This window comes from Macadamia integrifolia, chromosome 11 (genome assembly GCF_013358625.1).
Source record: "Macadamia integrifolia cultivar HAES 741 chromosome 11, SCU_Mint_v3, whole genome shotgun sequence".
NCBI classification, from domain to species: Eukaryota; Viridiplantae; Streptophyta; class Magnoliopsida; order Proteales; family Proteaceae; genus Macadamia; species Macadamia integrifolia.
This window is the reverse complement of record NC_056567.1, coordinates 22,455,765-22,470,393: the sequence shown is the minus strand read 5'-3', so window position 1 is coordinate 22,470,393 and position 14,629 is coordinate 22,455,765. Positions and strand designations below refer to the sequence as shown.

Sequence of the window (14,629 nt, the reverse complement as noted above, 5' to 3'; positions counted from 1 at the left end):
TAAACCAAAATATAACAACAACCATAACCTTATCCCAACTAAATGAGGCCGGATACATGGATCCAATATAAACTAAAATAGTAGTAGACAAAAGAAGAAAAAGAAGTCCAAAATATAGTTGGAAAAAAATATATATATTTATAGTAAAAGGAATACAGAGCTAGAATTTGAAAGGTGAACCAGCCTAAATTTTGAATGTTGAAGGAAAACCTATGGAGTTACCATAAAGGTGTATAACATAGTCGCCCTTTAATTACAAAGACACTAACTGCATTTTTTGACCTTTCACCAACAAATAAAATAGACCACTGATGCCAGTTACATACTGCTGTTGACAAAAGCAGGTCTCCATCTTTAGTCCTGATCAAAATAGAATTCCCATATCCAATAGCAGTAGGCAGCTTGAACTTAAAGCCACAAGGTCCAACCCAACTACAAAATTGCTTGTCACATGAGAGATAGTCAGCCATTGATGGGTACCATTCCATGGAATAAATTCTTTTAATGGGTAATTGCTATGTGCTGAATTAAAAACTTCCCAGCCTCAAGCAAGAATACTTTCAACTACTACACCAGTTACCTCTGAACTTCGGTGACAGAACTATCCTAGCCATGAGTTTTGCAAGCCTATGTGCTCCTTGTCCTGGTTTAAGGCGGGTTGGTTCCCCAACTTCAGAACAAGGGGGATTACCAGAGCACCAGCCACCCTGAACAAAGCTCCCAGATTTTCGGTTGAGGAGTTCGTTGTCAATTTTATCCAAAACAGGGTCATCTTGTTTGAATTTTCGGGCAAAAGGAGCATTGCTACGGATCATCTTTTTTGTATCATTAAGGTTAAGGACATGTGGGTGTTGTTTCGGAGGCATGTCCCATGAGATATAGTGCAAATCATGGTTGACAGCAGTAACTGCAAACTCTGGAGCATTGCAAATGACCGTGTGGAAGTAACCTTCAGGAGAGGAAACAAAGTTGGCATAGTACATGAGGAGGGTTCTTGGTAAGTTATCCCAACCCCATATTAAATACTCCACAAATGCTCGCGACAGAACCATCCATGCCGAACCTGCAAAAAAAATTGCAACAAAATGTTAATGAGAGACATTCTAGGCTGATAACTCCAAAAGATGATCTTATTCATTATAATTTGATGCCTCAACAACTTGCTAATTTTATTTGTCATTTTTCCCTTTTGATTTAACTTAGCACTTAGGAAAGTCCTAAATGGAACCAATAAATAACATTTTCATGGACTGTTGGGACTGAACAGTAGGACCATGGTTGGACTATCGGACTGTTGAACTGCGAACTGCTAGGCCCACAAGTTATTGCAAGCTTTGGGATTGGGGGCCAGTCAAAACTGTTGGCTGGTCAACAATGGACTCTTCAAACTATTAAAATCAGACAGTTAAACCATTGGACGATAAGTACTTTGTAACCAGGAACAAAACTAACAACCAGCCACAAAAGCTTGAAGAAGAGGAGAAACAAAGAGAGTGAGGGAAACGAAGGAGAGAGAGAGATGAGCGAATTCTGAAACAGCGATAGATTCAGTGTGTCTATTGCTGGACCTTCCACCTTTTACTTATATTGATAATAAGAGTAGACTTGACTCTTACGTAGGAATCCTACCTAGAATACAAGACTAATCACTAACAAATAGAGACTAACAAGGAAACCTAGAGTAACAAAACTAGCCAAACATAGCACATGGGGACACTCCCATTCGTGACTGATAACAAAGAACCAAAACAAATAATGAAGGTCCACGATACACATGTACATAACACCACCCCTCAAGCTGGAGCATATAAATTTCCCACGCCCAGCTTGGAACAACCCTTCCGGAAAGCAGGACCAAAAAAAGACACTTCGTAACATGTTAGCCAACTGATCTGCAGATGAAACGGACAGAGTAACAATCAGCTTTGTCATAACCATATTCCTCACAAAGTGATAGTCAACCTCAATATGTTGGTCCTTTTGTGAAACACCGGGTTAGTGGCAATAGATATAGCAGCATGATTGTCATAGAACATCTTCATTGGCTTAGTAATTGAGAAACCCAACTCGAGTCATAGCCCATATCAGCCTCGGCACTACATCTAGCCACAGTTGTTTGCTTTTTGCTTCTCCACGTGACAAGATTGCCATCAATTAACATGCAACAACCTGTGGTACATCTCTTATCAACATCAGAAGCATCCCAATCTGGATTAGAATATCTTATCAGATCAATATGAGGTCTATAAATGAGCCCCCTTTCCTAGAGCCCTCCCTTTAGATACATTAAAAGATGCGACATGTTGCCTCCTAGTGAACCTTCTTAGTTGATAATATAAACTATCTAATAACACCAACAACAAAAGATATATCAGGCCTAGTAACTAATAGCTAAATAAGTTTCCCTACTAATCTCCTATATTGGTATTTGTTATCAAAATCTCCACCATCACTTGTCTCAAATTTCTGATGTGGATTCATAGGAGCATCAACTAGTTGAGAAGAAAGCATTCCAGTCTTAAACAAAAGATCTGACACATTTTTTCTGTGATTGATTAATCCCTTTCCTACTACATAGCACCTTAATACCAAGAAAATATCTTACGGCGCCCAAGTCTTTCATCTGAAAATGTTGATGTAAATAAGATTTCACCTCTGCAATTCCAGATGCATCATCCCCAAATATGATAATTTCATTTACATAAACAACCAATACAACTACTCTAGAACCTTGACACTGAATGAATACATGTGATCAGAGTAACATACTGAAAATCCATACAGAGTAACAATCAAGCTAAACTTGTCGACCAGGCTCTAGGTAACTGTTTTAAGTCATAGATTGCCTTCAGTAGCTCACGAACTCTGTGAGAATTTCCTCCTTGAGCAACATACCTTGGAGGTTGCTCCATATACACCTCCTAATGTAGATCACCATATAAGAATGCAGTTTTGATGTCCAATTGATATGGTAATGTAAGGCTAGGTATGGAACATCCAAACCCACATAGGCTCACATATACAACCCAAATTAAGTTTTGGTCCAGGTCTGATGTAAGTATATGAATATGTACTCAAACAGTAAATAAAATAGGTCAATTCAACCTTTAGATCCTCCAACAGAACCTAGCAAGTAGAGCCATAAATCCCATCAAACTAGAACAATAGGCAGCAGCCTATATTCCAATCACAGAGCAGATCTAGGGCTTAAACCAGTAAATAACTAAAATTCAAGAACCATGGCAGCCCTAGGAGCTTTGGGTGATAGTACCATCGACTGTAGGTCAAGGTGGATGAGTGCAGCCTTCCAAAACTCAGAACAACTTGATGCCTAATACTGAGAAGTATCAAATCTTGAATTAGGGCTGAATTTGGGAGATTTCCAAGATTTCACCAACCAGGCCTCAGAAGGGACCAAATCCGTGGTCGAATGAGGCTCCTAGTGTGCTGATTTGACCCTCCAAATATCAGCAAAAGGTGACAGATGGTTGTTCATATATGAGAAATCGATGTGGCAGCAGAACTCTTGAAGAAAATCAAAACCGCATGTGCTTGGGTGTGTTCTCTGGATAGCAACAATTGGAAGTACTTGATGGAGTGAAAAGTGATGTTCAGTAGCCTCTGCGGAAGGCTCGATGGGGGTCTCTGATGTGGTCAGAAGAGAAACCAGAAATCAGGGGAGATTAGGTTTCAATTAGAGGGAAAAGGGCAACAGGGGACTATCTCAGTCCAGGGTCTCTCACCCACGGTCTCCCACCGTAACTGCCTCACACAGAACCCGACTCTCTCAGCATTCCAGCACAATTCTAGCTGCTTTTTTTCTTTACTCAAATCGTTGGGGAGATTCAAAGGTCTCAATTACATATATAGTGCCAGAGTTACTAAAAAGAGAATTAGAAAGTACTGGAAAAGGAAAGTACTAGAAGCCTCTTACAAGAGAATACTGAGGCAGGCTCATTCCCTAAGAAAACTAAAATCAAGATAAATCTCTCGGTAAACAAAGGCTGAAATAAAATTAGAAAGTAAAACCAAACTAAGTTTTCAACCAGCTGTCAATATTGGCCCCACGACACAGTTCATGTGAACAATGTTTTTGTCCTTTTCTTCTTCGCACTTCTATCTACATCATATAGAGCCCAGTCTAGATTGACAACTAAGGAGGTAAGTACACGGACAGAATTAAGACGAGCAACTGGCGAGAAGGTCTCAAAAAAAATCTATACCATAGATATGAGTGTAACCCTTCGCAACCAAATTGTGCTTTAAGCCATTCAATTAAGCCAGGATTGTACTTAATTGCGCATACCTAACGACACTGTACAAAATCCTTGCATGAAGACATATCCATCAGGGTCCATGTCTGTCGAGAAATTAAGGCATCCATGTTTCCATATCTACTTTCCAACCAGGATGAGAAAAAGCCTCAATGATGATTCTCAGGAATGAGTTAGTAGATAATGGACAAGGCAAGGTTATGTAAAGGAGATTGAAGGTGAGATATAGAAACAAATTTTCAATATGATAAGCAATCATGGATTTTTTAGTGCAAGAACAGTACCTTTGTGAACAGCCATGGTAAGTCAGTAATAGCTTCAGTTGGAGGAGCAAACTAAGTGGTCGCTGTGAAGTAGTAGTAGACGGCATTGTTTTCTTATGCCGCTGGAACACTTGCAATGGCAAGAGATGAACAACTAAAGCATCATCAATGGGCACAAGAACCAGAAGAGGTAGTGCACAAGTACTAAAAGCATCAAGAGTAGAGCTAGCCACAGGAGGAGAAAATATATGGAGTAAAAAAACCGTTACCCAGTGCACAAAGGCTTCCCACACTTAAGCAAGGTTCTGGAAGGGTATATAGGTAGACAGCCTTACCCCCTTTACAGAGAGGCTGGTTCCCAAGTGATGCAGTTGCACGATGGATTTAGGGAAAAAAAAATCTTTTGATTTGATTTTCTTTTGTTTTAGAAACAAGTTATCTTTAAATTAGCTAGCTTCTAATTTTAGAATAGTTTCCTTTCAAGTAGTTGCCATTAATTGTTTGATTTTCTTCCTTTATATTGGACATGTAAACGATGGAGAAGTTCAGTGTAAAGAATTGAATGAAATTGAAAGAGTATTTTGGGTGAAACCATGGCTGCCGTGAGGCTTGCATATCCCTCCCTCCCTCCCTCTTTGATCTTCTTCGTTTTCTTTCTTTCCCTCTTTATTTCTTTTTATTCTTCTTCTCTGGTTTTCCTCTCGGTTTCCCTGTTAGCCGACTCTAACAACCCATCAAGTTTGGTTCAAGCTTCTTTATACCCAAATCTGTTGGTTTGAGACTCTGAGGAGCAGTTGCAAACCCTAAGGCGATTCAGAAATTTGAATCTGAGATCAAAAGCACTTCTGATTTGTGAAGTTCAATAGCCGTTTCAGAACTGATATTCACCCTACCGCCAAATCTAGTTCAGGTCCTCTAATCTCTCTTGTTGCAGGTTCTTTCAGGTTGAATCTTAGTGTTCTTGGGAGGGCAGGTTGTCGTGATGCTTTGCCTGGAATATCAGACCCAGCCGACAGGTATCGACGAGATTCTCTTTTTTTCATTTCTCTGTTCTACAGCCTCTTGTTTTGGCTGTCTAGAGGTTGAAGACAACCCCCAAACAGAATCGTGGGTTTGTTTAACCTATTTAATAATTTAACCCTTTATTCCTCTATTGCCCTTCCCCTTACCTAGTTATTACCTTAAGTATCAGTTTACCCATCTTTCCAGGAATACCCCTCCCATCTTGTACGTTGCTTTTTCCCATTGATGTTTCCTCTTATGTTCAAGTTATCATCTATTTACCATGTTGCCACCCTTTATTAGAAACTTCAAGTTATTCACAATTCTACCACTTTTCTTTAAAAAAAAAATTCAGAATAAGCCCTTATATTAAAGTTTTTAGTTCTAGAACTATCCCAGCTGTCATATAATTCTTTCTAAGGCCCTGCTTGTTTCTAAAATTACAAGAATACCCTTCAACCATTAAATTTGAGATTTTTAGTCATTCTTGTGAGCCCTAAGCGATCAGATTTCAGTCATTGGAATCCGGATCCGCATCACCAAGACTCAAACCCACACCACTGCGCAGGCGGAAAGAGCCCTTTGCCATTGCTCCAAGCAACGACCCCTAAGAAAATATATGGAGTATTTTCAGAAAAGGTAACATCGGCGCTGAAAAATTTTTGATTAGTAACTGGATCTTAACACATTAGACTATTTCCCAGTTCTAGAATAACCAAGGAAAACATAATTTACAACCTTGGGAGTTTATCTATTTGAAGATGTAAAATAGAGCAAAGAAAACACAGCCAAAAACTCAAGGTGGCAAGGAAAACAACAGGAGTTCGTGGAAGCAGTGAAAAGGGAAAGGTTATCTAGAACAAAGAGGCATTCGTTTGATCAAATAACATACAATTGTGAGAACATCACACAAATATGTTTGGGAATAGGCATATGGATCATGAGAGACCAAGAAATCTCTAATAAGTGTTTGTTTCTCCATTCAATAACCCATTGGTTCTTGGGGTATAAGAACAACTCGTTTGATGAATTACACCATGAGCTGAACAAAAAGTAGAAATTTCACGTTGAGTGAACTCAAGTGCATTATCAGAACGAAATTCTTTTATGGGAGCATCGAATTGATACTTTATCTCGTAAAAAAAAAAAAAAAACAAAACAAAATAGAAAACTATAAACAATCTTTCATAAAAAACACCCGAGTTAAATGAGAATGATCGTCCACAAAGGTAACAAAATAAGAAAAACCTAATCTACTTTTGACACGACAAGAACCAGCAGCAGGAGGGTCAGATTGGAGGTACTTCATCTTTCCCTTTGCATTAATATAAACCTTGACTACCCAAAGCCCAAAACAGATAATTCCCAACTCCATTGAATTTGATAATGGTGATCTGGACATTGACATTGTCTGAGGGAGACTTGGGATCACCCACTATGCATGGCAGAATCAATAATAGATTAACTAGAGCCAGGTAAAACATCTCTGGCCAGCAAACAACCCTGTATCAAACACTCAACAGAAAGACTGATTTATAGGTTTCCTAATCTCGATATATATATATATATATATATAGCAGACCAATAGGGGATAGATAACCCATAATATCACTGGTAGTTGATGAAGATCCAGAAACCAGCAGAGGACTGGTGCAAATCTGAAGCCATAAAACCCAGAATATGAGAGATAACCAAAAACTGAACATCAACAGGTCCTATTGACCTGAAAGTAAGGTTGAAGGGTCTTCTAGTGAAGCAAAACAACGCCCTAAAACAGCACAAGGATCTACTGGTCAGATCCAGATTAAATTCAGAAGTAATCTGAAATTTCATCCCAAAATAGGGTACCGCATGGGCTAATAAGAGCAATCCAATTGAGGAAGATCAGCACCTCCGATCAGCATAGAAATATGGTCGACTGCGCCTTAAAAATAGGGATGTGGAAGCCAAGATATAGACAATAAAGATTCTAGTTTATCATCATATCACCATCAACTAGGGCCCTTCAATAGATATAAGCAGCATGGGTTGCTGCTCAAACAGAGACTCCTTAGAATTTCAAAACGAAAATGAGGTTTAGAGATTGATGACTGGTTATTAATGCTTTTATACCACGTAACCAAGGAAGAAAACCAACCACCAGACACTAAATCTTGAAGAAGAGAAGAGACAAAGAGAGAGTGAGAGGAACAAAGGGGAGAGAGAGATGAGAGAATTCTGATCCAGCGATAGATTCAGTGTCTATCGCTGGACCTTCCACCTTTTACTTATATTGATTATAAAAGCAGACTCGTACTCCAAGTAGGAATTCTACCCTAGAATACAAGACTAATTACAAAAAAATAGAGAATAACAAGGAACCTAAGCTAACCAAACACAGCACGATAGGGACATTCCTCCTATCGTGACTAATAAAAAATAACCAACACATAGAATGGGTCCAATAGTGGGTCCATGATACATGTGCACATACATACTTAATATAATATATGCCACACTTGAAATTTTATAATTCTATAGTCAATAATAACACTCCCGATGCTGCATGAGGTGCTCAATTACATGATATCGTTTAACTTATATAAATATATTATAAAATATATAATTTATAAGTGTACAATCAGTAATAGAATCCATGTTAGAAGGTCCGATAGATTGTTCCTCTTATTTCTCGAACCAAGAGATCATGAATCGAGATCCTGATGCATATAGATACAAATGGTCCAATGGGAGAAAACTATAATGCATTATCTGGATTCTCCTACCTAGACATGCTTACTCGCTTCTCGAGATAGAAGATTGAAACAGAGGGATGAAGGTTCTAATTACACCACTTCGTTGGAAGAATAGTTTGGTATAATCAATCTTGATGATAGTTTGAATGCCTGAAAAAAGACTATACAAGAAGTGATGAGGTTCAAGCAGCCATTAAAACTAAGAAAACTAGTTTTGAGAAATGAAAAAGGACTAAGGATGTAGAGGATCTGAATATATGTAACTCTGCCCATAAATAATGCTAAAAAGACTTTGGGAAAAGCAAGGGCAAAGAGATATGAATATCTTTATAACAAAATGAGCACAAAGGAAGGAAAAAACCCATCTATAAGATAGCTAAAATTAGGAAAAAGAAGAGTAGAGATCTCAACTATGTTAGATTTATTAGAAGTAAAGATGATAAAGTACTAATAAGGGATGAGGACATTAAGGAGAGATGTAAAGATTATTTTTACAGCCTACTAAAATCAAGACGTTTCAAAAATTAGTGCCCCAGAAGATTGCACCACCCATCATAAACACCACATATCATAGCGTTTTATGAAAAATTAGGTTGTTTAAAACAAAAGAAGCTTTAAGGAAGATGAAAGTAGGAAAATCATCACGTGCAGATGAGGTCCCAATTGAAATATGGAAGAGCTTAGGAATATGTGATTTATCTTGGCTAACCAAACTCTTTAATAGGATTATGAGCACAAGGAAAATGCCAGATGAATCATACTATGAAATTATGGGAGAGAGATATTGAAGCTAACCTGAAATAATAAACTACTATTATAGAGAACCAATTTGGTTTGATGCCAAGAAGATCCATGACAGAAGCTATTCTTTACTTAGGAGACTCATCGAAAGATTTACATATTGCAAGAAGGATCTCCATGTGGTCTTTATTGACTAAGAAAAAGCTTATGACAGAGTCCCTAAAGAGTTCATTTATCAAGTACTAGAAAAGAAAAGTGTTTCAAGTAAATATGTGGTGATTTGTAGGATGTTGTGGTGACTAGTTTAAGAACTATGGAGGGGGGGTCAAGATAGTGAATTCCCCATTACAATTGTGTTAAATAAAAAAGATCATATTTAAGTCTTTATTTGTTTGCACTTATCATGGATGATTTAATTAGAGACATTTAAAATGAAGTTCATTGGTGTATGCTTTTTGCTGATGATATTGTTTTGGCGGATGAGACAAAAACATGGGTTTATATCAAGCTGGAGTTATGAAGATCAACCTTGGAACAAAATTTTTTAAAGATAAGTAGCACAAAGACGAAGTATATGGTGTGTAACTTTAGTTACACTAGGACTAATAATGAGGTTGTAAAAATTGATGACAGGGAGATTTCGCAAAGTGATTATTTTAGGTATCTGGGCTCAATCATAAATAAAGTGATATAGAGGTGATGTTTCACAGACAATTAAAATAGAATGGATGAAATGAAGAGGTGTGTTTAGAGTGTTGTGTGATAAATGTAATTTTATTAAAAAAAAAAAAAAATTTATTGGACAGTGATACGACCGGCCATGATATATGGTGCAGAATGTTGGGTAGTTGAAAAGCATCGTCTAGATAAACTCAATGTAGTAAAGATGAGGATGTTGAGATGGATGTGTGGAAAAATTAAGAAAGATAAAGTAAGAAATGATCATATTAGAGATGATATAGGAGTAGCTCTGATACATGATAAGCTACGAGAAAGTCTTTTTTGGTGACATGGCTATGTTCAACAAAGGCCTTTGAATGCTCTAGTATGGAGGAGTGATTTGATTTAGATTGAAGTAACTAAAAGAGTCAAGGGTAGACCTAAAATGACCTTATGAGAAGTGGTGAAGAAAGACATGCATAGCTTAGCCCTCGTATCAAGTATGACCTTGAATAGAGCTGATTAGAAAGCAAGGATCCATGTTGCCGACCCCATTTAATTGGGCTAAGGCTTTGTTGTTGTTGTTGTTGTTGTTGTTGTTGTTGTTGTTGTTGTTGTTGTTGTATTTTATTTGTTTGAGATTTTCCAGTCAAACTGTTTGTACTGTTAGACCAGATGGTAGGACCAATGGCCTGCCAACTGCAAGCTAGGATGATCCAAATTCCAACATCCAGTCTGGTTTTGATTCTTTTGAAATTTTTTGTTTTGTACTGAGTCAATGCAGAGTCTTTGTGCCACAATTCCTTGTGTCACCTTATAGAGATAATGAAAGTTGAAAGCATCAATGATACAAGGACCATCAATAATAGATCTTAAGGGAGAATTGGTTGGAAAAATTATACACGGTCGGGTGTCGGTGTAAAACCCCACTTTTCTAGAAAATGTAATTACCTCTATGTAATGCAGTTTCCACATTATTGTAATTTCATTTTTCAGAAAAACAATATTCCAGGACTTCAACAGAGTAAACTTGGCAAAAAATCTATTAAGAAAAGCTATCAAAACTGATATAGCTGATCCAGAAGAATTAACAATCTTGGGCTTATAATGAAGATTGAACTGCTCAGGTCTCATGCTTATAAAAACTCGAGTCAAAGCATTAATTCATGACTCGGCTCAGTGCTTTATCAGAATGTCAATCAACAAATATCTATACCCTATAGCATAAACATCTCCAAGGCCTGAATGACTTGGTCATAACCATACTGCTTAACAGGCTGTACCGTGCCCAATTTTCTGTTTTACATGGTCAAGATACGCTAAATTTTCTATACAAGAAATGGACTAAGAAAGATGGGAATCAGATTGCTTGAAACTTCCATATATTGATGGATGAGATGCAAAGCATTGTGGGTTCAATCTGTCATTTTGAAGTTCTCTCATAAATTTTCGTGTGCAGCAATAATATGGAACACTAATAAACCCATCAACAGATTAAAACTTGCATCAGAGCACAGTAGTGGAAGGAGTGCTGACCAGTAAATAATTTAAACGCTGTAGGCAGTGCCCTTTTTTCAGTCGCAGTGAAAATATCTGACTTAATTGACTTATAGAGTCCAGGGTCTACAATCAATGGCTTTGCCCTTAGATCCCTGCACCATACAGAAACAGGATTTATCAGGATTTGTAACATGGCCAATTGAGAAAGAAACTGATTGATGATCATGATGTAGTTAATTGAGAACTATCGAACTTACTCTTTCCATCCTAGAGAGCTAGTGTGCTCTATGAAATTCAGACTTCTGTTCAATGATGAAAATGCAAAAAGTATATCTGCATCCACCAAATTTGGTCAGACAGGATTCTTAAACCAAACTTCTTAGTCATTACCAAATACAAAACAAGATTGAATTTCTAACCAAATTATGTTCATGCATACCATCCTGTGTCATGAGAGGATAATCTGAAGCACTGAGGTTTATGAACCAATCCCAATCCTTGCTTTTCTTGAGAAGGATGGCACAGGCGTGAAGGGTATTGGAAACCATTGTGGGTCCTCTGTAAGTAACCATGTTAGCTTTGGTAATCATGTGCACATTCCCTATCTTTGCAAAGATGGTATCATTTTCTACACGAGAAGCAAGCTCTAGTCTTTCCGCTGCTGGTGATTCCATGTCCAAATGAACGACATACTGGTTCAATGGGTGATAAAGCACACGAAGAGTCCTCCATAACTTCTCCAAATCACCTTTTGATCCAGAGACCAGATATGCAAATCGAGGAATACGGGACTGAGGGGTTGATGGTGGAGGCAAAACCTTTGATTCAACAAAAACAGGGTCTGTCTGGTTTACAGCGACTCGTGATGGGAAGATTGAGAATAGTGAATTGATTGTTTGCATCGAAGATACAAGACCCATATTGAAGGCAGTAGCAACGAGGAAAACCCCGATAAGGGAGCTTATAACAAGTGGGAATACCCATTTCTTCTCCACATTCAAGGGCTCCATTGTTCGTGGGATCTGCTAAATTTCTCTCATCATTTTAAATTTGAACTTCTTGTTCGTCAAACTTCTTCCAACCTATAAAGCACTGTCCCTCGAGTTGTGAAAGGATACTCTAAAATTGCATTGAACAGCATACGTTAGATAGTTTAAACAGTAGGAAAACTTGTATTGCTAATGATTTTAAGAAAACATAATAGATTTGCATAAAGAAGATAATGAACAAACAAATGAAACAGCGAAGGCCCTTTGCTTATGAGCTAAAACAAATCCACCTTTCAAAAGCACACACAGCAAAAAACATGTATTCCAATCAAAAGAATTGATTTTGAGTAAAATTTGACAGAGAGACAGTCCAAAATGATATAAACCCGAATGAAATTTCACTGTTTGTGTTAATCATTGAATGACCCATAAACTGAACCACATAGAAAAACGATAGAGCAAGGACAACAACACCAGAATCCTCGCTTCATACATAATTATAGCAGATTGTATGACACATAAACGGAAGCAGGTAAGAAATAGAGGAGCATGAAAGAATCCCACAACCTAATTCATGATTTCTCGATTAATTACAGAAAACCAACAAAGAATTCAACAAATAGAAAATGATAAAACCACCCCCCCTCCAAAAAAAAAATCGACATTACAATAAAATTAACCAATTGAGAAGTCAAATGAAAGAGATCAAACCCATCATCAATGAATCGCCCAAGCAATCAAAATTCAAAAGGGGAAGGCCCTTTGCTTATGAGCTAAAACAAATCCACCTTTCAAAAGCACACACAGCAAAAAACATGTATTCCAATCAAAAGAATTGATTTTGAGTAAAATTTGACAGAGAGACAGTCCAAAATGATATAAACCCGAATGAAATTTCACTGTTTGTGTTAATCATTGAATGACCCATAAACTGAACCACATAGAAAAACGATAGAACAAGGACAACAACACCAGAATCCTTGCTTCATACATAATTATAGCAGATTGTATGACACATAAACGGAAGCAGGTAAGAAATAGAGGAGCATGAAAGAATCCCACAACCTAATTCATGATTTCTCGATTAATTACAGAAAACCAACAAAGAATTCAACAAATAGAAAATGATAAAACCACCCCCCCTCCAAAAAAAAAATCGACATTACAATAAAATTAACCAATTGAGAAGTCAAATGAAAGAGATCAAACCCATCATCCATGAATCGCCCAAGCAATCAAAATTCAAAAGGGAAGTTCATAGTCCAAGAACCTGGTATGATTGTGATGATGCAACAAGAAACCCGTCCTTGCACGTCCAGCTGCAGATACGAGAGAGAGAGAGAGAGAGAGAGAGATAACAAAGAGGAGTATAGAGGGGAAGGGTCAAGAGAAGAGAAGAGAAGAGAAGAGAATCCAAAATTTTCAAATTTTATAAATAATAGAAGACAGAAAAAATCTTCCCAACCATGAGATTCGAACGTCAGAATTGGGTTTGCTCTGGCTTTTCTAAAATTCCTCTCGTTTACTCTCTCCAGTCTCCACAAAATGATAAGAACACCCCAATATGCAGAATCGTTCCTCACACGCTGGAAGAGCGCGTACCTGGACGTATCATGATTGATGTCATAGATCTGTCACTATCATCCCCATCGGATGGCCAGGATATGCTAAACAAAGACTTTGCTCCGGGATTCACGCATGCCGACTCTGACCCGCAACCACTTCTTCCCACAATCCCTCAATCCCTCAATCCCACGTATGCACTCTCTCTTTCTTATTCTGCTCTTTCCATCTATTTTCTGAGCAGCAGCCAGCCACTTACCTGAAAAAAATATGGCTACAAACACCAGACAGCACCAGAAACGTGAATACAGCAAAGTTGAGATTCTTCCATAATCGAGTTTGCCAGCCAATCAGAATCAGCACAAGAAATCACCTTCGCCTATCAGGTGTTTGACAAAAGACTTCCTTGGATTGCGGGGGAGGGGCCCAAGAAGGAAATTAGGAGAAAGGGTTGAGAATTGGAAAATATTAACTCTAGAAGCAGCCACTCCTAAGTCGTAATAAAGGAAAGTTCTCATCAAGATGTTCAAAATGCGAGATTTGATATTTTCCATAGAGGTCTGAGACTGATTTTGAAGCCCATATCCCACAAGTTGTAAATGGTAAACGAGAAGGTAAAGCTTACTTTAGTAACAATGTATTGGTTCTCCGTAAAATCACATAAAATCCTACCTAGTTCAACGATGTATTATGGAATGTGCATATATATATATATATATATAACAATATATGGCAATATCGTGCCATGAATAAGGGTCACACTATTTTGATAAAGCCACATTGAAGGAATACTCTAATGGAGCTACCTTTCCTTCAAAGAAGTAAGGCTTCTTTACAATAATTAGCACGCAAATATCATGCTAATTATAGTCGGCACTCATTATAATTAGTTATAATTTGAC

At 37.7% G+C, this 14,629-nt stretch overlaps 1 protein-coding gene across 2 annotated transcripts; it reads right to left on the bottom strand.

Moving 5' to 3' along the window:
* Nucleotides 1-115: 115 nt before the first annotated feature.
* LOC122094076 (beta-glucuronosyltransferase GlcAT14B-like) lies at nt 116-14,335 on the bottom strand. 2 transcript variants are annotated; one of them, XM_042664729.1, is made up of 6 exons: nt 13,630-14,335; nt 13,435-13,483; nt 11,615-12,294; nt 11,433-11,508; nt 11,212-11,327; nt 116-1,063 (listed from the first exon to the last, which is right to left on the bottom strand). In XM_042664729.1, the coding sequence occupies exons 3-6, from the start codon at nt 12,183-12,185 to the stop codon at nt 561-563; spliced, it is 1,266 nt and encodes a 421-aa protein (XP_042520663.1). In that variant the 5' UTR covers nt 12,186-12,294; nt 13,435-13,483; nt 13,630-14,335; the 3' UTR covers nt 116-560. The 2 variants fall into 2 exon arrangements, with proteins under 2 accessions (XP_042520663.1, XP_042520662.1); XM_042664728.1 differs by having other exon boundaries at nt 13,435-14,335.
* Between the last annotated feature and the right edge of the window lie 294 nt (nt 14,336-14,629).